At 48.0% G+C, this 27,230-nt stretch overlaps 1 protein-coding gene across 1 annotated transcript; it reads right to left on the bottom strand.

Annotated features, from left to right (window-relative positions):
* Nucleotides 1-280: 280 nt before the first annotated feature.
* On the bottom strand, nt 281-27,230 carry SEMA3G (semaphorin 3G). The gene is made up of 16 exons (XM_027870684.1): nt 26,975-27,230; nt 20,362-20,522; nt 19,867-19,929; nt 18,069-18,188; nt 17,420-17,510; nt 16,739-16,855; nt 16,338-16,483; nt 15,854-15,968; nt 15,671-15,740; nt 15,028-15,172; nt 14,184-14,415; nt 13,441-13,532; nt 10,321-10,362; nt 9,141-9,369; nt 8,361-8,500; nt 281-4,471 (listed from the first exon to the last, which is right to left on the bottom strand). Exons 1-16 carry the CDS (start codon nt 27,075-27,077, stop codon nt 4,028-4,030), a joined length of 2,310 nt encoding a protein of 769 aa, XP_027726485.1. The 5' UTR covers nt 27,078-27,230; the 3' UTR covers nt 281-4,027.

Raw genomic sequence — 27,230 nt, 5'->3', positions numbered from 1 at the left:
AAGTTCTAGGAGCAAAGCAGGTCCTGCTGTGCAGTCCTGGGTGGTACTAGTCAGTGCCCGTGGCAAGGAGGGGGATCTCTTGACAAGAACTCCATTGCTTTGTTGATTGAGATGAAAAGCAGGTAGCTGGGCCAGGTGGTGCTATTGCAAATGTCAGGGATTATAGTGAAAGAATTTTAGCTCCCAGCATCAAAAAGCCTAGCTCCTCTGCCCCTACCAACATTTCTTTGAATTCTGGCCCATCCTAAGGTTCCAAGATCAGTCTCACAGATACACAGGATAGGTTTTCCCAGTTTAATGAACAATCTTTGTTTCCCACAAACAAAACACTCTGCTTCTCCTTGCAAACCTGTAACCACTCTTCAAAGCCTCCCACATCCTAGGCAGGAGCATACAGCTGTCCATCCACAGGCCACTGAAATGGGAAGAGCAGCCCTAGTAGAACAGTATATGCACAGAAACAAAATTACAAATACTATTAACCTCCTCCCCAACCCCAGAGGTTTAGCATGGCAGTCTTCTATAGGTATCTTTCTGGAGAATTATGTAACAGTTATATCATAAAAAAATAGGAAACATACTCCAATGGCAAAGAGCATATTCTATATACAAGGTCCATCCCAACATAGAAAAATAAAATTCAAATATATGGCATATTTACAGGACTTATTCACAAGTGAAACAATATGGTATATTTAAAGAAACAGGCTTCCAAACCAAGATTTGGCAGAAAATACTGACATTTTATCACTTTTTAAGTGTTAAGTTTTCAGAGTACAACTCCCCTATGCTACATATGCTATCGTCCCGCCTGACTAGAGTAGACACTTAATAAATGCTTCTTGGCTTGACTAATGTCTCTAAAGTATAAGATGAGTATAGAGTTTGTCAAAGGCTGGGCCCTACTCATACAGTGGATTGTTCATTGGTGGTTGAAATGGCCTTAGCTATAGCCACACACTCTCATTCTTGCCCCTCCTTGGGGTAGTACCATTTTCTACCTTACACTTTCTCTTTTCCACTTTTCATTCCTTCTCTGTCTCCCACACTCACAGCAGGAAGGGGAGAATTGTCTAATTGACTCTGCCCTTGTCTCATCCCCTTTAGGTTGGTTCACTTTGAAATGTAATGGTAGAAAGAAGGTATATGGGTTTCAGGGAAAGGAGCAAACCTCCCCCCAACCCCACTACTTTTTTTTTCTTCCAAAGAGAAGGAAATGTCAGACCCATGGCTCTTTTTTCCCCCCTCCATTTGCCCTTTTTCTGCATCACTGACTAATTTGTTCATCAAATTCAGAGTAAGAACAGTCTTTTCAATTTAATCCTCCCCCACTCCTCAGCCCTAGGGCTGAATTACTCCTTCGATGGCTCTATGTAGCATTTGTCCCAGACATAGACATCTTGTGCCAGGATTTAGAGTTCCTAACTTTTCCCTCTAAATTTGCATCTTTTAGAAAAAAACCTATTTAAGCTGGCTCACACTCAATGTCATCTTGGGAGCCCTGCCCAGCAGAAAAGGAGAGACCCAGGATAACAGCTGATAATAGCTTTTCCCAAAGCTCCTGAGAAGACTCTTTGGACTAGTTATTGATGCCAATTCTCACTCTTGGAGAGGGCTTCTTTCACTGTCATTACCCCACTATGGGTCTCACACTGTTTTCCTCTGAGATCCTAGGTCCTCTATATTCCTCTGGCTCTCTGCCTACCAGTTCAGACTGTGAAATCTGTGATACTGAATTTGAATCTTTGCCTTGACAGATGGAGACCCAGCATGAGGGATCAGACCCCAGGCTCTGGGAGAGAGGTCATATGCAACTCAGAGACTGATCCTCTCTCTAATCCACCCTAGTTCCATGCATATGCTTACAGTAGAGCCCCAGATTACATGCTCAGGTGCCAGGTGAAGTATTGGCTCCCACTTGTTCTCAGCCACCCCTTCGTCTATTACACCTAAAGACATTTCTCTCATTTCCGGATCTTTCTGCCAGGAATTTCTGATCCTCTCCATGTGGGGTGGGGAATGGAGAACCTGAATTTTCTAGTTCACATTAGCCATTGCTACAGAAAACAATGCCAGAGCATAGAGGACTCCTAGTTGGGAGAAGGGGGGAGAACTGAAGCAGGGAGCAGGAATTTGCCATCAGAAAACCAGGAAATTCCAGTAATAGGAGGGTGCACCCTGGACAGCTTGGAGATTTTTCAGTCCATCATCCTTACCCTACAGACAAGTTTTGACATGATCCTCCGCTTACACATCCCCAAGAAAGCTACTTCACAAGGCAGCCCACTTTCTTGTTGGGTCAGTCTATTATCAAATTAAAAATCTGAACTCCATCTCCCTGGCACTTTCACTCACTGATCCTAGTCCTAGCCTGTGGAGCTGCACAGAATAAGTATAATCCTTTCTCCACATGACAGTTCTTGAGATATTTAAAAACAGTGACTATGGTCCTTTTCTCTCTTGTCCCCAGTTCCTGCCCCCAAGCCTCCAGGTTAAACATCTCCAGTTCCTTTGGCTATTCTTCATGCAACAAGATTCTTCCCCTGCATATGCTCCACTTTGTCCATGTGCTCTCTAAAATATAACACCCAGAGCAGAAAACAGTATTCCAGATGCTGACTAACCAGGGCAAAGGGCAGCAGAACTATTATATTCCTTGATCTCCTTTCTTCTGGGTACTTGAATTCTATTAATGCAACCCCATATTGCATTAGCTTTTTTTTTCTTGTTTGTAATATTGATGACTCATATTGAGCTGTGAGAATAGAACTGGGTCTTTCTTCTGCTGCCTGAAACTTGTCTCTTGCTAGCATCTAAATGGTGCCCCAATTATCAGAGGGAAAATCAGGACTAAGTGCCTCAGATAAACCAGTTACTTCATTCTAATGGGACTCCTCAAGGCGCAAAGAGGCAGGGATATGGAGAGGAGTGCCGGATCCCTGGACTTTCAGCTTTGAAGCCTAGGTTGCTCAGACTGAAGGGTATTGTCCCATCTCTTCCACAAGCCTCAGCTATGAGGGAAGGTGGATAAAAAGGCCAATGATAGGAGAAGCAAAGGTATATAACAGTGTGGTACAGTAGAAAAGGTTGCTGGCTCTAGATTTCTAAGGACCTTGCTTCAGACCCTGACTTTGTCACTTGCTACCTTGGTAATTTTGAGTAATTCACTTAATCTCTCTGGGCCTCAGTTTCCCTCACATATAGAACGAGGGATTGGATTAGATGGTCTTTACAGGTCCCTTTCAGCTCTAAATCTATGATATGTCTGGTATTGAGTCAAAACAAATTTCTCTACTCCCCCTCCCCCCATCCCCATCTTCAGGCTAGTCTCTACTGTCCCACCACCTTGAAGAAGATTTGATTCCATTAATGGGAACTCTGCTGCGTTTTCCTATATTAAACAAGAATGGAAACATTTGTCCATGGGCCTCCTTGCTGTCTTTGATCTTGTCCTTTTCCCCCAGACCTTGAACCCTGAGAGAATCTCAGTGTCTCTTGTCTCACCTGCCACCACTTCAACATGAGACTTGTTCCTCTGGCCCAGGTACCCTAACAGTTGTTCAGAATGGCTATTGTTTTAGGGGCTGAGAAAGAAAAACAAAACCGCCCTCATCTTTGGGCACAGCTGGAAATGTGTTTGGAAAACTAGACCCCACCTCCCAAGGAGAACAAAGGCAGTGGAATATGAGCAGGCCTCTTGGGGCTTGGCGGTCCCTGGCGAAACTGGCAGGAAGGGGTGCGGGCTATGGCACAGAGGGTTAAGGAAAGGGGCCTCCCATCCTCATCAGAAGCCTGGGGATCTCCAGGCCAGAACCCAAGCCCTGGATTCCCGCCTCCTAGGCACTGGGAGGCCAGAGATTTATTTCCCTACAAAAGATAGGATGCTAGACAAGATGGTCAGTCTGTGCTCTGGACATCCCTGCCCCAGCTATATGCGTCGGGGGAGCAGAAAGCAGGGCAGCCCGGGAGGTTTCCCTCTGGGAGAGCTGGGCAATGCTGCTCCCCATCGCGGCTACCTCCTCCTCTCCTATGTAGCCTCCACTTCCCGGGGGGTCCGATTGCGTTCCCCCTGGGCTCGGCTCTTTGCCTTCTTTCCCAGCTCGGTCCCCAGCCAGCTCTTGCCTTTGCTGTGTTTCCCCTTGCGTCGGTAACGGTCACTGCACCATACACGCTCACAGTACTCCTCTACCCGGGGCAGATTGGCATAGCCGATGAGCTGGAGGATGTCTTTGTACCACGCGCGGGATGGCCCTGAAGCCAAATTCCTGGGAATAGACTCCTCTTCTCCATGCTCCCGGGGGAACAGGCCCTGCAGCTGTTCAGCTGCTATCACCTCCAGTGCCAGCCTGGCCACTGTCTGGACGAACCCGTGTTCCAGGGTCTTACATGAGTAAGTGCCCACATCAAGGCGATTGAGCCTCCGGAATAGCAGCCCGTGCTCTGTTTGTAGGATTCGTTCATCTGTCTTCACCTGTTGGGAACAGGATTGGTGAGAAGGGCGGAAAAACGTTGTTTTTGTCTATACAAATAGCAGATGTCTTTCCAAATCCATCGCTAGTCCTGCTGCCTCCATGAAACCCTTCCCGACTACTCCAAGCCCACACTTATCTACAACTACTCTTCCTCACAATTCCCACAGCACTTTAAGTCGAAGATTAACATTTAGCTAATTAATTATTCAAAATTATTCATTATTTAAATATTTAGTTAATTCATATTTAGTTGCCAGTCATTTCAGGTATTTCAGGCTTCTTTCTCCAGATCCGTAGCCTAGCATAGGGCTAATCCACAGCAGGTGTTTACACTCTTAGCTTCCCCACAAGACGGATAAGACTCTTGCCCCAGTCACCTGGCAGCTCCTGATGAACCCATATGTAATCACCCGTGGTATTTCCCAGACTTTTCAAGAACCACGTTTCTGCAAAAGAAGGTCCTGCCTTTATAAAGACCTCATCTAGCTCCATCTCTCAAATCCTCTTCCCAAAGCTCAGCCTTCTAAGTTCCACTCCTCACCCTCTGCCACCACTCCCTACGGATTCCTCACAGTGCCCTAATTTGCCAGCTGGCTCATCACTAGCCCTCCCCCAATTTCCAAGCCCAGAGGTTCCTTTTTCTGTAATCAATCTGTCCCGTCCTCCCCTCTCCTCCCCCAGATCCTGTGAGAGCAGGCTCAGCTGGTCCTGGAATTGCTCCTTCATCCCACCCACGCCTGCCCCTCTCAGCACCAGACTGAAGCCGACTCAGGGGCCAGCAGGCTCTTCCGGATCTGCAGGGAGGGAAGAAGGGGTCAGGGCAGACAGCTGGGCTCCTGGCAGGAAATATCAGCACCAGGCGATGGGAAAAGGCCAGGACCTGGAAGTCAGGGGCCCAGGCCTAGTACAGAAGGGGGGTGGGTGGGTCGAGGGACTGATAAGACTACCAGACTACCTGGTAGGTAGAGGGACTGGTAAGGGTGAGGAGAACTCTTTCAAAGGTCCTCCAAGCCTGGGACAGAGAGAAGGGAAAACCTGCTGGTGTGGTAAAGGATAAAGAACTTGTACCCAGGAGGCCAGACCATGAAGTTTGAGTATCTAAGAAGGGGGTTCCTAACCTGGGGGTCCTGAACGTGTTTTAATTTAATAACTGTATTTTGGCATGATTGGTTTATGTCTATCTCCTATGTATTTTACTTTAAACATTTAAAAACATTATTCTGAGAAGGCATTCATAGACTTCACCAGACTGCCGAAGGAGGTCATGGCTCAAAAAAAGTTAAAAACTCCCTTATCTAGGGGCTGTTTGCCTCCCTGATACTATAAGCAAACTGGGAGAGCAAGGAATAGTTTGCCTGTAAGATTTATGGAGAACAGAAGAATTCATGACCAAACAGGAGATAGAAAACATTACGAAATGCAAAATGGATAATTTTGATTACATTAAATTGTACAAACAAAGCCAATGCAATCAAGATTAGGAGGGAAGTAGAAAACTGGGAAAAAATTTTTACAACCAGTATCTCTGATAAAGGCCTCATTTCTAAAATATATAGAGAAGTAAGTCAAATTTATAAGAATACAAGTCATTCCCCAGTTGATAAATGGTCAAAGGATATGAACAGGCAGTTCTCAGATGAAGAAATTAAAGCCATCTATAGTCATTTGAAAAAATGCTCTAGAAATCACTATTGATTAGGGAAATGCAAATCAAAACAACTCTGAGGTACCACATCACACTTGCCAGATTGACCAACATGACAAAACAGGAAAAAGATAAATGTTGGAGAAGATGTGGGAAAATTGGAACACTAATGGATTGTTGGTAGAATTGTGAAATGATCCAACCATTGTGGAGAGGAATCTGGAGCTGTGCCCAAAGGACTATAAAAATGGGCATACCCTTTGACCCAGCAATAGCACTTCTAGGGCTATATCCCAAAGAGATCATACAAATGGGAAAAAGACCCACATGTACAAAAATATTTATAGTAGCTCTTTTTGTGGTGGCAAAGAATTGGAAATTGAGAGGATGCCCATCAATTGGGGAATGGATGAACAAGTTGTGATATATGAGTGTAATGGAATACTATTGTGCTATAAGAAATGATGAGCAGGGGCAGCTAGGTGGCGCAGTGGATAGAACTCCAGCCTTGGCATCAGGAGGACCTGAGTTCAAATCTGGCCTCAGACACATAACACTTACTAACTGTGTGACCCTGGGCAAGTCACTTAACCCATTGCCTAGCCAAAAAAAAACAAAAAAGAAATGATGAGCAGGCAGACTTCAGAAAAACCTGCAAAGACTTGTATGGACTGATGCTGAGTAAAGTGAGCAGAACCAGGAGAACATTGTACACAGTAACAGCCACGTTGTATGATGACTAACGTTGATAGACTTAGCCCTTCTCAGTAATGCAAGGATCTAAGACATCTCCATAGGTTTCATGATGGAAAATGCTCTCCACATCCAAAGAAAGAACTATGGAGTTTGAATGCAGATCAAAGCATACTATTTGCTATTTTTTTTCTTTTGTTTTGTTTTCTCTTTCTGGTGGTCCCTCCTGTTGGTTCTAATTCTTCCTTACAACATCACTAATGTGAAAATAAGTTTAATAGGAATGTATATGTATAGCCTATATCAGATTGCATGCCGTCTTGAGGAGGGAGGCGGGGAGGGAGGGGGAGAAAAATCTAAAACTCAAAAGCTTATGGAAGTAATTGTTGATAAATCAAAATAAATTAACAAAAAAATACAAATATCAGAATTAAAAAAAAGAGAAAGACCTCCCTGGCCCACTCCTCCCTCCAACAGATACACACACACACACACACACACACACACACACACACGCACTCACACACACACACACACCCTCAAGTTCCATCATTCCTCCACACCTTACTCAATGCTTGCTCCTCACAGGGATGCCATTACCTTTCTACGTTTTCAGATCTTTCAGGGCTCAACTCAGGTCATGCCTCAGTGAAACTTTCCCTGATGATTATTTTTCAGTCTACACTAATCTCCTTTTAAAATTAACTTTACAGTGCTTACCAGCCTATCCCACATACTTCTATACTTAATTCTTTTGCTATTTCATAATTGTTTTTAAAATATTGCCTTTCCTAACAAGTTTGTTTTCCTTGAGGGAAGGTATCATATTTTCTTCTCTTATTTTTTCCACATAGGGCTGAACACATAGAAGGAGCTCAGTAATTCATTCATTCATCCATCCAGGCATATTAAGCATCTACTGTGTGCCAAGCACAATGCTGGGCACAGGGTATACAAAGACAAGAACCAGCCTCTGCCCTCAGGAAGCTTACGTTCCATTGAGGGAAAACAATATGTATTCATTTAAGCACATACAAAATAGATAAAAAGTAAAAGCATTTTTGAGGGGTGAAAACCAGCAACCCAGGGAAAAGGAAGAGCTCCAGAAAATACCTCTAGTAGAAAATGGTACTTGAGCTGAGTTTTAATGGTAATGAGGGATTCTGAGGGATGAAGGAAGGCATATATTTAGGCATGGATCATAGCCTGCACAAAGATTTGGAAATAGGATGTTCAGCACTTGAGGAACAGCGAGTAAGCTATTTTGACTGGCTGGCATATACAGTGTGGTAAGTGGGTATGATGTGTAACAAGCCTAGAATGGTAGGCAGAGTCAGAATAGTAATAGTATGTATTTCTTTGATGGAACAGGGTTGCCCTGCCCTGGAGAAGGAAAGAAAGTGGGGGGGGGAGAGAGAGAGAGAGAGAGAGAGAAAGAGAGAGAGAGGAAGAAGAAGAAGAAGAGGAGGAGGAGAGGAAATAGAGAAAGAGAGAGAGAGGGAGGAGGAGAGAGACAGAGAGATGAGTGGTTGGGTGGAAGCCATGTTTACCTGGTCTGGCTGTTCATCCTTGGGTCTCTGCACAAACCAGTGCACAGTGGCCTGGGGGGACTTGGGCCGGCATTCCAAGAAGGTGCTGTTGTGTTCTGTGCCATACACCACAGTGGCCTCCATACTCCCCATGACATCCCCTGGAAAGAGGCAACTGGGAGACTCAACTTGACCTCCTAAAGATCCCAACCTATGCCCTTCCTCCTTGACCTTCAGCCTGTGAGATGAATCAAGAGCGCCCATCCTGCCCTCCCCCTGGAGATGGGCTTGGAAGTTAGAACTGATGGAGCTCTTTATACTTTCCAAATCGCTTTCACACTCATTCTCTCATTTTACCCTTATAATACCTTCTGTGAGTTTGGCAAGGTGGCTGGCTGGTATTATTCCTATTGTAGAAGTGGGGAGAATGAGGCCCTCGTAGCAAAAGTAACTTGCTGAGGGCCACCTAATTGCTGAGCTGGGGCTCTACACCCAAGCCTCTCTCCATTTACTAGGACTCTAAGCTCCTTGAGACTAGGGACTGTGTCAGTTTTGTTTTCGTATTATCAATGCTTAGCTCGATGCCTGGCACATAATACGTGCTTTTTCAATGCATTAATTGACAGTGCTGAAGAGGGAGGAGAGCTGTAACCTCAGGCCCTTTTCTTATCTCTAAGTAGCAATCTCTGTTAGGTTTGGGCAGAGAGGGCAGGATGTCCACCCCCAGGAGATTCCCAGAGGAAGTAGCGGTGGATCCCTGCCCCCCAACCCCCAGGCCTCCACACACAGGTGCACACTCACCACTGTGGCTCTGGCCCAGGCACTGCAGTGCTGGGTTGCCATGTCGGATGTCTTGCCGTCGGAATCGCCGTTTATTAGAACTGGGCTGGTATCGAGTGCAGGTATTGCCATCCCAAGCACAATAGGGATCCCGGGCCAGGCAGCACTCTGCACAGGCGTCACCGTATGTCTCACACCGATGCAGCCGAAGCTGGGCCACACCCAGCGGAGAGCCCACGTACAGCGTTTGCTAGATCGAGATCAGATTGGGGAGCAGAGGAGTTAGGGCTCTTTAAAGCACTCTGACCTCAAAAGGCAGTGGAGGGCTGGGGAGGCAGGAAAGGCTATGGGGCTCCTGAGAGTCCATCCTCCTCAAGGAGGCCTTCCCAGACTGACAAATAGAAACCAATGGTTTTCTCATCCCATCCTCATGGCTTTTAACTTCTTTTGCTACTTCCCACTCAAGACACGCACCCTCGTCCTTCCCTCAAAATGGTAACGAGCCTGTGGGCTGCCTTATAGACAGATCTTACTTTGAACAAACCTGATGTAGAAAAATCCAGATTTATACAAATTATCAATTGAAGGAGAGAGGAAAGGGAATTCTTTGCGTGAGACATAGTGCTATGGAACGGAAAGTGCACCGGATTTGGAGTCAGAGACTATTCTTGGGCACATCACTTTCCTTATCTCGGTCTCAATTTCCGCATCTATAAAAATAAGTAAGTTGGCCTATAAAATTTCTTGGCTTCCTTCTTATTCTATATCCCATGAGTGTGATTTGTGGTATGGCTCTTTAAGTAAGGTCCCCTAATGCCCTTAAAATATGGTTTGATAGACATGAATTTTAAGGACCTCCTTCCTCTCTGAAACCTTCTCAAAGCTCTGAAGGATCTCCGCCCTCCCTGCCCCAACTCCAACTTGTACTTTTGTTCCTCAATGGCTTCCTGTCTATAAGTCTTTTCTTCCCAACTAGACTGTGGACTCCAAGGCCGCAACATAGCACATCAAAAGCTCAACGCAATGTGAATTTTGGAAGGAAGAAAGAAAAGATAGAAGAGTTCAAGAGAAGGGGGGAAAGGCTAAGCCAAGGAAGAGGAGAAAGGAGCCAGAAAGAAGGCAAAGGAGGAAGGAAGAAGAGGAGGGTGGAGAAGAAGGGGTGAGGTAAAAAGAGACAGAGAAGGAAAAATGTTCCTCTTACCCGTTTGACAGAGATCTCCATTTCGATGATGGGTGTGGGCACCTAGGGGCAGAGTGGGAGTTCAGTATTGGGACTGAGTGTCCACCCTCCCCTTTACTCCATTTCTTTAGTCCCCTAACCCAACCATGAAAGCTCTCCCAGAGGGCTCTTCCTCAAAAGCTGGCTCCTAGCCTGGATTCAAATAAGCACTTCTGGCTTTTACAATGGTCCTTCCTCCTCCAAGAGCCAAGCTCTTGAAGTGAAGGCCAAGCAGCCTTCTCCAGCTGTTGTATTTAGGAGAAAAGTCTCTGCTGCCAGCCAACCTCCTCCTTGCTGAACTTTGTTTAAGTCTTAGGCTAAGGGCAGTGTACTTTAGCTAAAAATTGAGGTTGGTCATCTCCCCAGGTCCCTAATTCCTCCATTCTTAATTAGCTTGTTCTAACCTACCCCTCTGCCCCCACTGTATACCCCATCTTCCTCTAAATACGTGTCCAACCCCTCCCCAACACAGACTGCTCAAAGATACCATAGTAGTATAATGCCTTACTGCTCCTCAGTCTCTTTCACTGAATTATCATCTGTGTCTGGCCCCTAACTGTGGCTATTCCCCAAGGTTCTGTCCTGAGCTCTTTTCTCTTTCTACACTCTCCTGGTCTTATCAGCAACCATGAGTTTAGTCATCATCTCTATGGCGACACCTCCCAAACATACATAGCCAAACTTTCTTGACATCTCTACCTGGATATCCCATGAGTATATCAAAGTCAGCACATCCAACATGGAGCTCATTATCTTCCCCCACTAATTTGTCCCTCTCACAAACTCCTCTGATCTTGTTGAGCACTCTTCCTTCGAATCACCCAGGTTCCCATGCACAGAGACATGGTCAACTCTTCCCTCTCCTTCACTTGCCAAATACAGGTCAGTTGCCAAGCCTTGCCAATCCTCCACAACATCCCTCACTTACATGCCTGGAGCTCGGTATCCCATACTCCCCCTCCATGCCTTTCTCTAGGCTGCCCCCCATGACAGCTCTAGAATACTCTCCTTTCCCATCTCTGTCTGTTACAATTCTTAGCCAGATACTACCTCTTGCCCACCTTGCCCAATTGCCTCAGTCCTTAGTGCTCTCACCCACCTTATCTTCTATTTACTTATCAGTTTATATGTTGGATCCCCAAATAAAGCAGAAACTACTTTGTATCTTTTTATCACTAGGGTCTAACATAATGCCTTACACTTTATTGTGTTATTCAGTCATTTTCAGTTGTGTTCGACTCTCCATGACTCCATTTGGGGTTTTCTTGACAAAGTTATTGGAGTGATTTGCTATTTCTTTCTTCAGCTCATTTGACAGATGAGGAAACTGAGGCAAACAGGGTTAAATGATTTACCCAGTTACGCAGCTAGTAAGTGTCTGAGACCAGATTTCAACTCAGTTCTTCCTGACTCCACTGTGCCACCTAAATGCAAATAGTCTTTCCCATGCCACTCAGAGCTAGACACAATATCCTAAATGTGGCCTAAGCAAGGAAGGATACAATGGGCCTAGCCCTGGGCACCATGCCTAAGGACACATTCACTCTTTTGGCTGCCATAACATCCTGTTGATTAATATTAAGCTCCCAGTTCACTAAAATCCTTGTGACTCTTCCAGATAAACCCCTATCTAGCCATACACTAGGTGGCACAGTGGATAGAAAGCCTAGCTTGGAGTAAAGACCTGAGTTCAAGTCCAACCCCAGACACTTACTAGCTATGTGACCCTAGACAAGTCATTTAACCCTGTTTGCCTCTATTTCTCTATCTATAAAATGAACTGGAGAAGGAAATGGCAAAAACCACTCCAGTATCTTTGCTGAGAAAACCCCAAATGGAATCACAGAGAGTCAGACACAACTGAACAACAACAATAAAGCCACAAGCTAATAGTGATTTGATTTGATGTGAAATCAAGTTGATATTTTTGAACTGGAAGTGTCACTTAAGCTCTCTAGGTCTCAAATTGCTGATCTGTAAAATGAAGGAATAAGACTGCCCTCCAAGGTCCCTTCCAGCCCCAAATTTAAGAGTCTATGGTGAATTTACATTTATCCCTATTAAATTTCACCTTACTATATTTGGGCCATCATTTTAGCCAGTCAAGGTCTTTTTGGTGCCTTACAGATATCCAATGTGATAGGTATGTCTCCTAGCTTTGTGTCATTTTCAAATCTGATGAGCAGCCCTTTATTCAAGTCACTGATAAAAATGTTAAATAGCACAGGACCAAGGACAGATCCCTGGGGCACTCCACTACAGACCTCCTTCCAAGTTGATATTAAACCATTAATGACTATTTCTTGGTTCTAGTCATTCAACCAGCCGGTGCTATCATTTAACCTCATCTCTCTCTCGTGACCACATGAATAACAAGAGAGACTTTATTAAATGTTTTGCTAATGCTTAGATAAACTGAATCAACAACATACCCTGAACACATCAGAACAGGAGTTAGGAAGACCTGAGTTCAAATCCTGCTTCAAAATCTTACTTTTTTTATGACCATGGGCAAATCACTTAACCTCTATTTGCCTCTATTTCCTCATCTGTAAGATAGAGATAATAATAAATCCCAGGGTTATTGGGAGGACAAAATGAGATAATGATTATAAAGTTCTTTGCAAATCTCTAAGCACTATGTAAATGCTAGCTATTATTATCACCCTGTTTTAAAAAGGAAATGACGTTAATTTAGCATGACCAGATCTTGATAAACTCCTGGTGGCTCTTTATGATAGCCACTTGCATTTCTAAAAGTTCACTAACCATCCCTTTAATAATGTTTCTAGACCACTTTCCCCTCCTCTTTCTTCACCTTCCTTTCAATGGATTCATTCATGGGTGACATAAAACTAAAATCCATTGATACACATAAGATTTTTTAAAAATATTCTAGAATTTCACCAGAAATCAAAGCCAAGCTCTCTAGCCTTTAGTTTGTAGATTCCACAATTAAGTCCCATTAAAAAAAATGGCACATCTGTCTTTCTCTAGGCAGCCTAGATGCCAGGATCTTCTAGCTCTTCCATCCCACAATGATCCTGAGAATGGTGTCCCCAGCACCCCTCTGAGGCTAACCCTTCCCTATCCACAGCTCACCTTAAACACCTGCAGCTCTTCCAGGATTGCCTCCTCAGGCTCCACGGATTTTCCCGTCTGGAAAGCTATGACCTTGAGTACAGAGCCCACGTCTGAGAAGCAAGAGGAGAAGAGTGAGGGGAAGAGGAGGGAACTGGATGAGGAAGTAACAGGATAGAAAAAGGTTCAGAGCTTGCAAGAGCCCTAGCATAGGCTTCGGCACCCAGAACTATAGAGGACCAGACAATGCTGAGGGTGTGGTCATCGTGGCACTTAAACCATCCATTTTGGACCATTTGGTGGATTCAGTCTGGTTCAGAGTCTGTCTTGCTACTCCTCACATACCTCCCCCTTTTATTTGTCCCTCCATCACAAGCTAATGTTCTCATACTCATCTCAGAGGAAGAGAGGAGATCTGAGAGTGCAAGGGAAGGAATCCTGGGCCGGGCATCGGGTAACATGGATTTTGGGTCCCAGTTCAATCATCAACTTGCTCTGTGAGGCCCATTCCCTCTCTGAGCATTAGATGATAAAGCACCCTCTGAGGTCCCTTTAGGTCTGACCATTTCTGATATATTCGTTTGTAGTGAGGCACTGGAGATTTGATGTGCTTTCACGACAATGTGTAGGCCAAAGGAATAACTTGTTGATGGTGGGATTTTAGGCAATAGAAGAAACGTTCAGGGAGGGGATCAGCAATACCAACTCCGGTGGAAAGGGAAAGTCCACGTAGCAAGGGAGTGGGGGGGTCTCAGACCACTTACCTGTGCCCAGGAAGATGACATCATAGGCCCCATCCTCAGCCTCTACTCGGTCTACCACAATCTGGAGAAGTCGATAGGGCAGGTGAGTCTTGAGAAGGATGGGACGCCCATGCCGGGGCAGTACAGATTGGAACATGAGTGGGTGGGCCCGGGTGAACTGCAGCACCTCATCTGGGTAGTCCTTGGTACTGCCGAACGGCCGGCCAGGCTGGGTTGTGGTCTTACTGGGGCACTATGGGGCCAGAGATCGGAAGAATGGGTGGTGGGACCAGAAAGCAAATGAACATGAGATGAGGAAGGGGAGGGCAGAGAGAACAGGAGGAAAAAAACCGCGATGACTTCTGTCCCAAGCCCCTGTCCCACACTTCTTGTCTCTCCAGCTCTCTCCCTGACATGGAGTTCCCCCTCAACCCTGAGGTTCCTCCCCTTCCCTCTCCCTTCGTTGTGGGTATTGGGAAAGCAACGTGACAAATAGATAGCCTTCTCCTTCAAAGCCGGCTGGCTGTCTCTAGTGAGTATGGAGCCCAGGCTCTGTTCAGGGAGTAGGATTGGGGTGGAGCAGGGTTTGGAGCCTAGGACGGTCTCCAAGGAGTTCAAGACCCAGGGCCATACTGGGAGGGTACAGGGTCCAACATAAGTGCCAGAAAGTAGGGAGCCTAGAACTATACCTAAGATTGTTGGGGGCCCAGAACCAAACTCCAAGAGTGCAGGTGCAATTTGCCATCCCCCAGGGAAAGCTTTGTTAGAATGGGGAAAGCCATCACCCCCTCAGCCCTCCTTTCTTTCCACTTCCCTCTTTCTTCTCATCCTCCCTCTCCCTCGTTGCCCATAGACCTCAACTCACCACCCCTGGCCGAGGGAAGGGCACCTTGCCCCCATAGGGTCCCCACTGGTGCTGAGGACCATCCCTGTGGGCAAAGGGTCCGTTGAAAACCTCCCAGATGTCAACCATGCGGTACACACAGACAGCAAAGCCCTGGAATACAGCACTGCCAAAGAAATAACACCAATGAGTCAGTCACTCTTGAAGCTTGAGTAGAGAGGGTCCTTACTAAGGATGTGGAAGGGTCATAAGAAATGGAAGATGAGAGGTCCCAAGATGGAAGAGGAGAAGCTAAGAAGGATCATAGAGAGATGATAAACTAATCAACAAGCATTTATTAAGTGCTTACTATTTGCAAGGGAGATAGAGACAGAGAAGCCTTATAAAGGGGAAAGACTGCCGGATTTGGGCTTCAACCCCAGGATACTGGAGGAAGCTGAGAGCCGTCACTTACCTCTCTGAGCCTCCATTTCTTCATCTTTAAAATGAAAGGGCTGGACTAGATAATAGTAGGGACTCCAAGGTCCCTTCCAGGTCTAAATCTTATGATTCAGAGGGACACAAAGGAAAGAATGAAGGGACAGAGACAAACCCAAAGACAAGAGACAAAGAAACGTCAGGGTACAGAGATGAGAGGATGGGTGGAGAAAGGTCAGCATCTTACCTAAGCGTGCTGAATAGGGCATAGACCTCTGGACTCTTCCCATCCTTGGGCCACAGCAGGAACACATCCTCTGGGAGGTGAACACAGCTGGATCACAATCCTCACTGACCCCCTCCCAGACCGAGCCAATTTCCCCCAGGCCTCTGCCCCCCACAGATGCTCTGCCCCTGCCCTCCAGCTTACCCAGTTGGTCAAAGTAGGTGTCAGCACCGCCAGGGGTAGGCACAGAACAGATGAGCCTGGCCTTCAGAAATGTGCTCCATTTGTTCACCAGTACTCTCTGGCCCCCAGCATCATTCTAGGAAAGGGAAGGCAGAGTTACTCCAGAGGTAGGACCCAGGCCAGGGAGCCCAGAGCCCTTGGGGAATCTGAGATGGGGTAGGGAGGGTCATTCCAGGGATGGACCTCTCAGACAAGCTGGTATGACAGAGGGGCAAAGCCCAGCCTACCCCATACCCTTAGCTCAGAAACCTAGGATCTCTCCCTGACCCCAGCCTTGATGCCTGGATCTTCATTTCCCCTTTTAAAAACTGGAGGGAGGGAAAAAGCCTTGCCCATACTCCTGGGAAGAGGAAGCCAACATGGGTAGGAGTTAGGGCCTATCGCTTCTTAGGGTTTTACCTCATTAGTCCCTGCCCATCCAAACACCCCCCAGCCTGGTTCTCACCACGCAGATGCGGCCCACACGGCTGACAATAGCCTGACCAGAGCCCCCATCGGGAAGGGTAACTGCCTCCGAGAAGAAAAAGTAGACCTTGTCATTGTCTCGGTCAGCGTTGTCGGGGATAAGGGCGGCGCCCACAAACCTGGGGTCTGTGGGGGAGAGGGCAGAGAGTTTGAGGGGGAAGAGTTTGCAGGGAGCAGTACTTCAGTCTGATAGGTGTCAGCCAGTGAGTCATGGGGAACCATGGCTGGGCCTGCCCCCAGAACTGAAGGCACCCAATCCTGAGGACCAAAGGGAGGCGGGCTTCTTCCACTCCTGCTTCTCCCTTTTCCCCAGATATTCTAGTCCTTCCTCCTCTGGCCAGTCCCCAACTCCATTGTTGAGCTATCCACACAGGGCCTCACCATGCAGGAGGCTCTGGTCAGTGTCTGAGCGAAGGGCAGGCCGGGCACCACCGCTGCGGAAGATTACAGCTTCTCGGCCCAGGAAGTCAGCAGTGAGGCCTGTATACAGCTCTCCACCTGGGAAAGATGAGGATTCTGGAGTGAGGGCACTGGGTGTGATAAGGGGAGGGGCTTCCAAATCTGCTCCTCTACCTCACCCTCCCTATCTGTACCAGGCCCATTGCTCCCCTCACACCCAGGCACTGTCCATAGCTACTTCTTAGAGGTCCCCAACCTATCAGCTCTATCCATACCAATGACCTTCCCATTGTCCACTTCTAGACTGTAGCTCAGGTCATGTTCCTCAGGCTGGGCCTGCTAAATACCTTTCCCTCCCCCATACTGCACCCCTGGTCCTTTCCCCTCCCCCAGCTCTTCATTTCTGTGCTCAGGGACAATGGAGGAGATAGAAGTAGAACCAGACCCTGTCCTCAGGGAGCTCACAGTATAGTTAGATACACGACTCAAGCAACAAACAGTAGAAGCATGTTAAGAGATCCCACCTAAGTGCACTATTTCTGTCCTCGGAATGACCCTGAGGCCAGGACACTTTTCCCTTTGTCCCCATTACCCAGCACTCCTTCCCTCTTCCCCCAAATGTCCATCCCCTGCTTCTGCCCCATTCCACCAAGAGTCACCCACCAACAAAGGTGCTGGAGAAAGGTCTGTCAGGCTCGTGTGGGCAGCGTCCCCGCCCACCTTCCACGCTGGCCTGGTCCAGGTTGAACACATGCTAAGGGGTGGCAAAGCAATGGGATGGGATGGCTTGGTGAAGAATCCCGGCCCGGTTCCCACACCCTACCCATCCCTCCCCATCTTCCCTCCCATCCTCTCTCCCTCCCTCCTCCTCTTCTCTCAGGGAGACAAGATCCTTAGAGGCCTTGAGGAGTCTGGCTAGCTCCTGGTCCCCTGTCACAACCATCCAGAAGGTCACCAGGGTTCAGGCTGATTGTGTGGAATCAGAGGCAGTGCTTGGAGTGGAATTGGGGGGAGGGTTGTCTTAGATCTCTTCCTACTCATCCACCACCCCCTCTCCAGGCACAAAGCCTTTGCTTCTGGGTCACCACCATTACACTCCCTCATGCCCCAGGGCTGAGTGCTTCCCTTCATCTTCTACTCAATGGGAAGCCTTCAAGTAGGGTCAAACCCTGAAGCCAGGGCAAAGGAGGCAGTGAGGAATGCCATTCCATTATGGCCCCTGCCCTTTTGAGGCCCCTGCCCAGCAGAGTTCCCAGCATAAGGCCACTCAGTGCCCTTGCCCTGGGCCCGGAGCCAGGTGCTCCCTGCTCACCTCCCCCCGATGGCCCACAGTGATGAGGGCACACATGGGCTGGAATGCTCCGGTACCGCAGGCCAGCAGATGGGTTCTGTTGTAGGGATGTAGCACTCGAACATAGTTGGCACATTCAGTCTGGAGGGGAAACCAACGGAAGGATGAGGCCCAGGGAGGGGCAAGGAAGCCATCGTCCATCCCCTCAACTCAAGTCAGCATAGCAAGAGGGCCAAGTGTCCAGAGGCTTAGCTCCTTCAGATCCACTGGAGCTCAGTCACTAGCTGACTGGTTGCTGGTATGGAATGACCCAGTTGGCCATTTCCTACAGGTCAAAGTACTGGCTCCTCAGCCTGGCACTCAAAGCATTCTACAATTTGGCCTCCAAATCTACCTTTCCAGCCCTCTTTCTCACCCCTTCATAATTACCATGCAATAAACTGGATTATTCCCCATGCCCTGCATATATCCTACACTAGTGTGGTATAGTAGATAGGGCACTGGGCTTGAAGTCAGGAAGACTTAGGTTCAAAAAAAAAAAGACTTAGGTTCAGATCCCACCCTGACACTTATTAGCAGTATGACCTTGAGCAAGTCACTTAACCACTCTGTGCCTCAGTTTCCTCACCTGTAAAAATTTGTGGTTTGGACTTGGCGTACTTTCAGCTCTAGAGCTATGACCTTGTGACCTTTGCTCACACTGTTCCCTTTTGCCTGGAATTCTGTCCTTCCATTTTTGGCCCAATCCTGCCCTTCCTTCAAGGCCCAGATCAGCTGTCCCCTCCTCCATGAAGCCTTTTCTGATTCTCCCAGACCCTTCTGAATTCTCTCTTTCTGAAACTCTGCAATACTTTGTCCATACCTCTATTATGGCCCTTATCATCCCCTGCCTTATGTCAGTTATATGTCCTTGTTCCCCACCCCACCCCAAACTTGGAGCTCCAAGAGAACAAAGATTAGGTTTTATTTGTTTTTGTCTCAAGCCCAGCCCTTAGCACGGGCTCCTACTCGCTATATGGACTTTAGGAATGTTGTGGGGGGCAGGTGTATGGTTGTGCGTGGTGGACTGGGGTTGGGATTGTGCCCCCTCCAAACAGCCTCTCTGTTGTCCATTGTCCTAGGATAGATATCTAGAAGGTTGTATTTCACTGGCCTCTGCCTGGCCTGAGACAGGCTGGGGAGCAAGCTGGTTCACAGTCTCTCACAATCTCTAAATTCCTCCAGATTGCCCTTCTGTCCTCCATTGCCCTCTCCCCACCTAGTCTGGCCCATTGTCTTCCTTGCCCAGGCAGGAAGGAAGTTAGGTCTCCTATTGCTCTGAGTTGCTGGTTCCTAAATTGGCAAAGAAAAGAGGGAACAGGGGCTCTGGATTCTTCCTCACCCCTCATGGAGGTCTAATCTAGAGAACACCAGCACCCCTATCTGAGGGACAGTGTGACCAGGAGTCAGGCAGTAGCCCCTTTATAATTGTTTGAAAGCCAGGCTTCAGTCTACACTGTCTCCCACCCCGCCCCCAACACACACACCTGTTGTGCTATGATTGGCCAAGAGCCAATCTATCTCATTTGGGTACATTTTTTAAAAATACATGCTGGGATTTACATTCCCTCCACCACTGTCCCATAGTTTGGGACACTAAGTTCTCCTTGGGATGCCGAAGCAGCATGTAAATCTCCCTTGTATCCCTTTCCAGAAAGGGAAACCAAGGCAGGCCTTTAACTGGTGCCTCAATGACTTTAGAATCAGGCTGTACCAACTTGGAGAACCATCTCTGGGAACCAAGACCTAGGGCCTGACAATGTGCTTCACCATCACTTACCAAGGGATCCCTGCCTTTCAGGATACATTCCTCCTTCTGGCCAGGTCGAGGAGGCCACAAGATCTGTGAACACATACGGTATTGGGCTATGGGCTGAGGGAAGGGAGGGAGGAACCAGGGGAAAGTCCCTTTCTAACATTTGGGAAAGGAATAGTAGGAACATGGGAACTCACGTCATGCTTGAGGCGGGAGTTGGGGTGGGAGTGGGAGAGTGAGATAGCAGGGAGAGAACGGATGGGAAGCCCTCCATCTGATCCTAAAGCTTACAGTATGAATTCAAGAACATTCCATCCCCTCTTTGGACCTCAATTTCTCCATTTGTAAAATGAGAGTGTGGCACTAGAAGGTCTGTAAAGTGCCTTCCAATAAATCAACAAGCATTTATTAAGTACCTACTATGTGCCAGGCACTCTAATATTGTCAGATTCTGTGGATAATCACGGGGGAGAGGATGACTCTTTTGACCCAGCCCTAAAGCCCAGGCTCCTGACTCACCTCTTTGGGGTCAGGCCCTGCCTGGTCCAATCGCAGGGAGTAGAGGGTGTCCCGTCCACCCAGAAAGAGCCGGTCCCGGTACTCATCCAGGTATAGAGCCCTTAGATCCAGTTTACCCCGAGGGCCCAGGAAGAGGGTAGAGCGGTTAGTGGCCAGGAGATCTATAGAGCAGATATGGGGAAAGGGGACATTATGCCCAGAACAGACCCTCTTCCTAGCCTTTCCTTTTGGTATCAGATTTCCTGGCTCTTTGACCCCCACCTCATCCTCCAGGCAGAACTGTGACTAGGCATCTTCTTACCCGGGGGCACAAAGGACAGTCAGACTGCATATGAAGGCAGCCCAGACCATGCCCTACCTCATCTCATCTGTTGGCCTGTCACAGCCCGATCCCTTGCTCTGCTCTAGGGCCCACCTCATTCCCAACCCCAATGGATACTCTGAGGTAGTGAGCTCCAAACTACCTCAATAAAGCAGAGTTCCTCCCATGTCAGCATCCTGGGCAAAAGTCCCAACTGTCCCACCCTAATTTTGGCCTTATCCTTCTTCCGTCCACCCGCTGTCCCCACTCTTCTCTGGGAATGAGAAAGGAAGATAGTTCATTTATGCTAGGGAGTCAGGCTAGGCAAGCAAAAATCACATATTCCACACTGGAATCTGCTTAAATGGAGTGTGGGTAAGAAGTCACAACGCTGAAGGTGCCAAGCACCTAAGGTACACATCCCACATGACCACCCAAGGCAAACAGGGCACCATGATCTTGCCATTACCACAGTTCTGCTCCTTTCATACTTATCTCCAGGCAAAATTTAAAAAAAAGAAATACACAAGTCCTGCCTTTGCTCCCGGGCTCTGGCTCTGGGTGTGAAGCACCCAGCCTGGTCTCCATTTATCCCCTTGATGCATTCACTATTCATTGCTCAGCAATGTGATCAATCACCTTCTTCCTAGCAGTCCAAGTGTTAGTGAGAGCTGGGGAGTGAAACACACACACACACACACACACACACGCACACACACACACACACAAATATGCTGCATCTCTCTCCAATTTTCAATGAAATGTCCTATGGGTCCACCCATCATCCCAAGGACTTTTTAGTCCAAAACACCCCTACCAGGCCACTGCTTCCCCAGTTACAAAGTCAGTTCCTTGAGGGTAGACACCATCTTGCTTATCCCCAGTGCTTAGTACAGTGCCTTACATTCAGTAAGTGCTTAATAAAAAGCTTTTTCATTCTTTCATTCTCTTCTGGCTCCAAGGTTGGCTTCCTAATCTCCTAACACCCAAGATGAGGACAGAGAAGGAGCCCAAGAACCCAAGCTCATTTCAACAAACTTCAAGGCAAATAAGTCCCTTCAGAGACCCTCAAGTCCAGTTGTTCAGAGGAGAGGACTGAGGCTCAGAGATCTAGAAGAGATCTCAGAGACCATGTGGTCCAAACCTTTCCCCCCATTTAGCAGATGAGGAAACTGAGGGTCAGAGAGGGTCAATGATTTGCCCATGGCCATATAGGTAATGGCAGAGGCAGAATTTGAACCCAAGCCCTCTGACCCCAAAGCCAGTGCCATTCCCACTGGACAACGCGGCTTCTCTGGGCCTGTGATTTTCTGAGGGATGAGGCATTCTCTATTCAATTTTTAAGGTGATGAGAAAACTAATTGTATGCACTAGGTATCTGTCATCTTCTGCCTTTGAGTAGAGGGAAGATAGATAGTTAGCCAAGAGAGGCAATGTGCCATAATCACTTTTCTGAGCCTCCACTTTCTCACCTTCCTGTCCCTTGTCTTGGTACTAAGTAGCTTTATTTTTCCAAAAGTCTAATTTCCTTCCCAAGGTGGATGATCTTTGCATTTATTTCTTTTGCCTTCTGAATAAACCACAGGGAAAAAAAGCACTTTTTTTTTAGTGAAGTCTGGAGGCCGTGGAGATAGGCGGCAGAAAGGACAGAGGGACAGGATGACAAAAGGAACCAGATCAAGGTACCTGGTTCTGGTGGCCACAGCATGAGCGGCCAGTGTGGCCAGCCCGTAATGTCAGCGGGCCAAGCAAGCCTGGAGCCTCCAGGAGCTGGAGTCCAAAGAGCAGGGACATTTAATAAGGTCAGGGAAGTTAACAATCTACAACTGAAGGCTGTGGGTGCATGTGCTTTTCTTTGACAAGGCAGAACACCTAGCCCGGAGTACCCAGGAAACTCATACCCTTCTAGCCCAGGGCTGCATTCTTCACTCATGCCCAAGGTCACAGGACTCAGCCCTAGATATCCTAACCCCTAGTTCAGGGCACATTCATTCAATAAACACTGATTAACTATCTACTGTATGAAGAATGCTACGCTAAGGACTGTTTCAATTAGACGTAGTCTCTGTACCACATGGGTCAAGGGGACCTGGATGGAAGATTGGGCTGGACTGGTCCTCCAACAATACCAGCTCTAGTGCAGTCTGGATCTATCCCGACCACACTTGAGTGATCTCTCTGTCTGTGTCTCTCTCTGTCTTTCTGTCTCTGTGTCTGTCTCTGTCTCTCTCTCACACACACACAGAGGCAGGAGCAGGCTATGAGTTCTAGACATCAGTAGGCTCCAGAGAGTGTTTCCTGCCCAGTTGCTTAATGTCTCCATCCTGACCTCCCTCCCCCTCCTCCTTGCCTCCTGTTTCTGGCCCCATCGCCCTCCAGAGACCAGGGGGAGACATTGGCAATAGCCTACCTCTGCATCCCTTACTTCCCCCACCCCTTCCATCCAGCAGCTCGTCCCACTGAACATCTGGAAAAACTCCCCTGCTTGCCAGTATCAGCCTCACTTGGAAACAGCAATTTCACGTGTCATCTGCAGCTCCAGAGACTAGTAAATTCCCACTGCTATCCTTGCCCTTCCTGTCCACCCTCCAATTATCCCCCTTCCTTAACCCTTCCCCACAAATGTCACCCCTCCCGTCATGTCACCAGCCTCTCCTTCATGTCATAGGCCAACCTCTTCTCCATATTTCACTCTATCATAGCCCAGTCTTCATCTCCTGTCACATCCCAGCCTGTTCTTCAACGTATGCTCTGCTGTATCACACCCCAATCTGCAGACCATCCCAACTCCTGGCCTCTCCCCTGAATCACTTCCCTAAATTTTGTTTCATCAGAAAAGAAAAAAAGAATCATAGACAGCCAGGACCAAGTTCCAGAAAACATCAGAGTCAATAATATGGGCCCTGGGGGAGGCCAGGATGACTGAGCCAAGGCTGGAGTCCGGATGAGGTCTGGCAGCTGATGAAAGGTGCAGGGGAGAGAGCAGCTGGACGGCACACGGTCACAGCAGGAGCCACGATGGCTTGGCCAGCTGCAGCCACAGACGGGCCCCAGTGCACCTGGTCATTTATACAACCCAGAGTCCGTCCCCCGTTCAGAATCCTTCAAAAACCCTGGCAGGCCCTGAGTAAACTCACATAAACCACACTCCTTACAACTCGGAGAGAAGCTATAAATGGTCTTGGTTATCTTTCTGCTCTTAGCATTCTGTCTCAGTCTTAGTTCTCATTGATAGCGGGTACCATACTTTCCCCTCATGGGGGGCTCTCCGAGGGCAGCTCCATTGGCCCCCCTCAGAAGAAGTACTCAGTGATTTATAGAACCTGGAGTTGGAAAGGCTCTCCTAGACCAGCTAGTCCCACCCTGACATTTAGAGATCAGAAAGCAGACCCCGTCTCCTCCCTCTCCAATAAACTCCAGTGGCTCCCTATTACCTCCAGGATCAAATAGAATATCCTTTGTTTGGCAATCTGCCCCCTTCTTATCTTTCTTGTCTTCTTGAATTTTATTCCCCTCCTTGAATTCTCCCAGTCAGGGACATTGGCCTTCTCACCCATGCTCGTCCTCCATCCATGAGACTGTTCCCTGGCTTTCCCCTCTGAAACCTATTGACATCTCTGGCTTCCTTAAAAACTCGGCTCCAGGGGCAGCGAGGTGGCGCAGTGGATAGAGCACCAACTCTGGAGTCATGAGGACCTGAGTTCAAATCAGGCCTCAGACCAAACACTTGACACTTGCTAGCTGTGTGACCCTGGGCAAGTCACTTAACCCCAATTGCCAAAAACAAAAACAAAAAAACTCGGCTCCAACTCCACCTTCCCAAAGAGGCCTTTCCCATTGCTCCCAATGCTGGCACCTATCTGAGACTGCCTTCCATAGGTATCTTATATGCCCTCTTGGCAAGAGTCCCCTAGCTCTGCATTCTTTATTTCTCCTGTCCTTCCATCTAGCAATTCGTCCCTCTGAACTTCTGGAAAAACACAGTGCTTTTCACGTTGCTCTGTGTTTTTTGCCTTTCTTTGTACTTCCAGGGCTTGATGTAGTGGCCTCGAGGCCCCATGTGGCCTTCTAGGTCCTCAAGTGCAGCCCTTTGACTGAGTCCAAGTTTCACAGAAAAATCCTTTTATTCAGAGGATTTGTTTTGTGAAACTTGGACTCAGTCAAAAGGCTGCACCCAAGGACCTATGAGGCCACATGTGGCCTTGAGGCTGCAGGTTCCCCACTCCTGGGTAACACCTGGCATACAATAAGTGCTTAATAAATGCTTTTAGACTATATGACTTTCTCAAAGTCATATAGGTAATGAGTGTCATATTCAGAATTTGAACCCAGCACCTAATTCCAAATCAAGGCCTCTTTCACCCTACTGAGGGCAGTATAGAGTGTGAAGGAGGCCCTATCTCTTCTTTCCTTGTTCTTCCATAGCTCCTAAAGTGGTACACAGAGAATGCTCTATCGAGGTCAACTACACCTAAATCCTGGGACCCTGCCTGGGCCTGGGCCCTGTGCCAGCCAGTTTGCTCTCAGAAGAAAGGAGAATGTGGTCTGGGCTTATCTCAGAGTCTCCAGGGGCCCTGGGCCCCAGATAAGGCTCTGGGGGATGGGGGAGAATGACTTTGTGCCCTTGAGGAGGCCAGAGACTGGCACTATTCTTGGCTCTCGCCTCTGGTTCTGGGACCTCAGGTCTAGCTGTTCTGGACACAAGATTTTAACCCTTCTGGGCTCCTGGTGGCCAGGACAGGAGCCAGGGCTTCTGTGTGCAAGCCCCTTCCTGTCTTTGGGCCTTTTTCTTCACCTGTAAAATGAAATTCAACTTAAGATGGTGATTGAGGTCCCTTTTCTCTTTGACATGCTAAGTCTATGAAAGCAGACAGACAGCAACTTCATCCAGACTTTCCAGGAATTTTATGTGGGGAATCAGCCATTTTCTTATCCTCACAGATCCAGAGAGCCCAGAATCCTGTTTGGCTGCTCCATGAGAGATTCGGGGTTACACTGATTACAGGGCAGGCTGGGACTAAGGGCTCAGAAGGAGGCCCCAGAGAACCTGGCCCAGAAGAGAGCAGAAGGAAGGGGATGCTCAGAGGCAAGGTGGGAGCAGGAAGGGTCTCTCCAGGTAGGCATGGAGGAGTAGGAATCACCAATTTTCTTTCTGTCGGCTCTCCTAGGTTGTGGGAGAGTCTGGGCTCCAAGAAGCACCCAAGCTGGATTTGGGATCCATTTCTGAAGTACTGAAGGCTATATGCTCCCATCCTCACCTTTCCCCCATTTCCCTCAGCCCTGAGGGGCCTCTGAAAACCCCATTCAGATGGCTGCCCTCATCCATAAGCACAAATGTCCCCTCCCCACCATTCTATCTGAGGGCACAGTATCATGTTTCCAGGCAGCTGGATTCCTGCCCCTCCCTATATGTCCGAAAGACTCTGCTACAGACTCCCAGCTCTAGGAGTGTCTGAATAGCCTAAACTGATAAGCGTCTGGGCCCTCCAGCTCTGGGTGACAATGTCATTCCCTTAGCACTTGGTTGGCAGCCTGGTAAAGCCCATTGCATTTGGCAAACGAAGAATCTGGGTTCAAACCCCATCTCTTCTACTTTCTGTGTGACCTTGAACAGTCATTTCACCTTCGCCTCAGTTCCCTCATCTGTAAAATGGGGATCCTGATAATTAAATAGCCTGCTCACCTATTGTAAGGAAATTATTTTGTAAACCTTCAAGTGTTTAGAAAAATGGGGAGGGGGTGTCACTAGTCTTAGGGACTTTCAAGTTGTTCATGTTTCAATTTATTAACGAAATGATTTTGTGGGAGAGTTTTTGAAACGGTCCATAAATAAAAGTCTTTGTGGCTGACAACTCACAGAGTAAAAAGTTATGAATTTGATCCAAATGGCATTTTGCTGGATTTCCCAAGTGTGTGTATCCATGGAGGGTCTGGATATCGGATCATTTTGCTTGAGCTAAGGAAGGGACCTTAGAAGGCTTCTAGTTCAGCCCTTTCATTTTACAGATGAGAAACTGTGGCCCAGAGGGGAAGTGACTGGACCAAGGTCACACAGAAATTAAGTGGCAGAGTCCAGATTTGAACTGGGGTCCTCGAGTCCAAATCCAGTGCTCTTTTCACTGTGCTGTTGCCCACAAGGAGTTGGAGTGCCTGAGGGGTGAGTTCAGGAGGCTGTGGGTATCTGGGAGATGAGAGTGCCTCCCTGAGGCCATGGATACTCAGAGGAAGGGGGCTGTCCAGGACATGTGGCTGCTCAAGTGGGCAGGAATGTGTGCCTGGCTGGATGTGGGTCAGCAGAACCCAGAGTCTTACCTCTGTAGGAAAGTTGTAACCGGGGCATTCTGCTCTTGCCAGCTCCCAGGGTGACCAGCAGACTCCCCAGCAGCCAGTGGGCAGCCAGCCCTAGGAGGACCATCCTGCCCTGAGGAGCTGTCTGTCCCGATGCTGCTGGGCTCCCTGCCTCTAGTCCTGGCCCAACCACAGGGAGCCCTGGCAGCTGAACTGAGCTGAGCTTGCTTGGAGGTCTGAGTCTGCAGTCTTCCTCCCAGGCACGGAGTCTCTCTGCTTT

The sequence above is a fragment of the Vombatus ursinus genome, unplaced genomic scaffold, assembly GCF_900497805.2.
Source record: "Vombatus ursinus unplaced genomic scaffold, bare-nosed wombat genome assembly UNPS02003209.1, whole genome shotgun sequence".
In the NCBI taxonomy this organism is placed as follows: Eukaryota; Metazoa; Chordata; class Mammalia; order Diprotodontia; family Vombatidae; genus Vombatus; species Vombatus ursinus.
The sequence above is the reverse complement of the archived record's forward strand: the minus strand, read 5'-3'. Positions and strand labels throughout refer to the sequence as shown.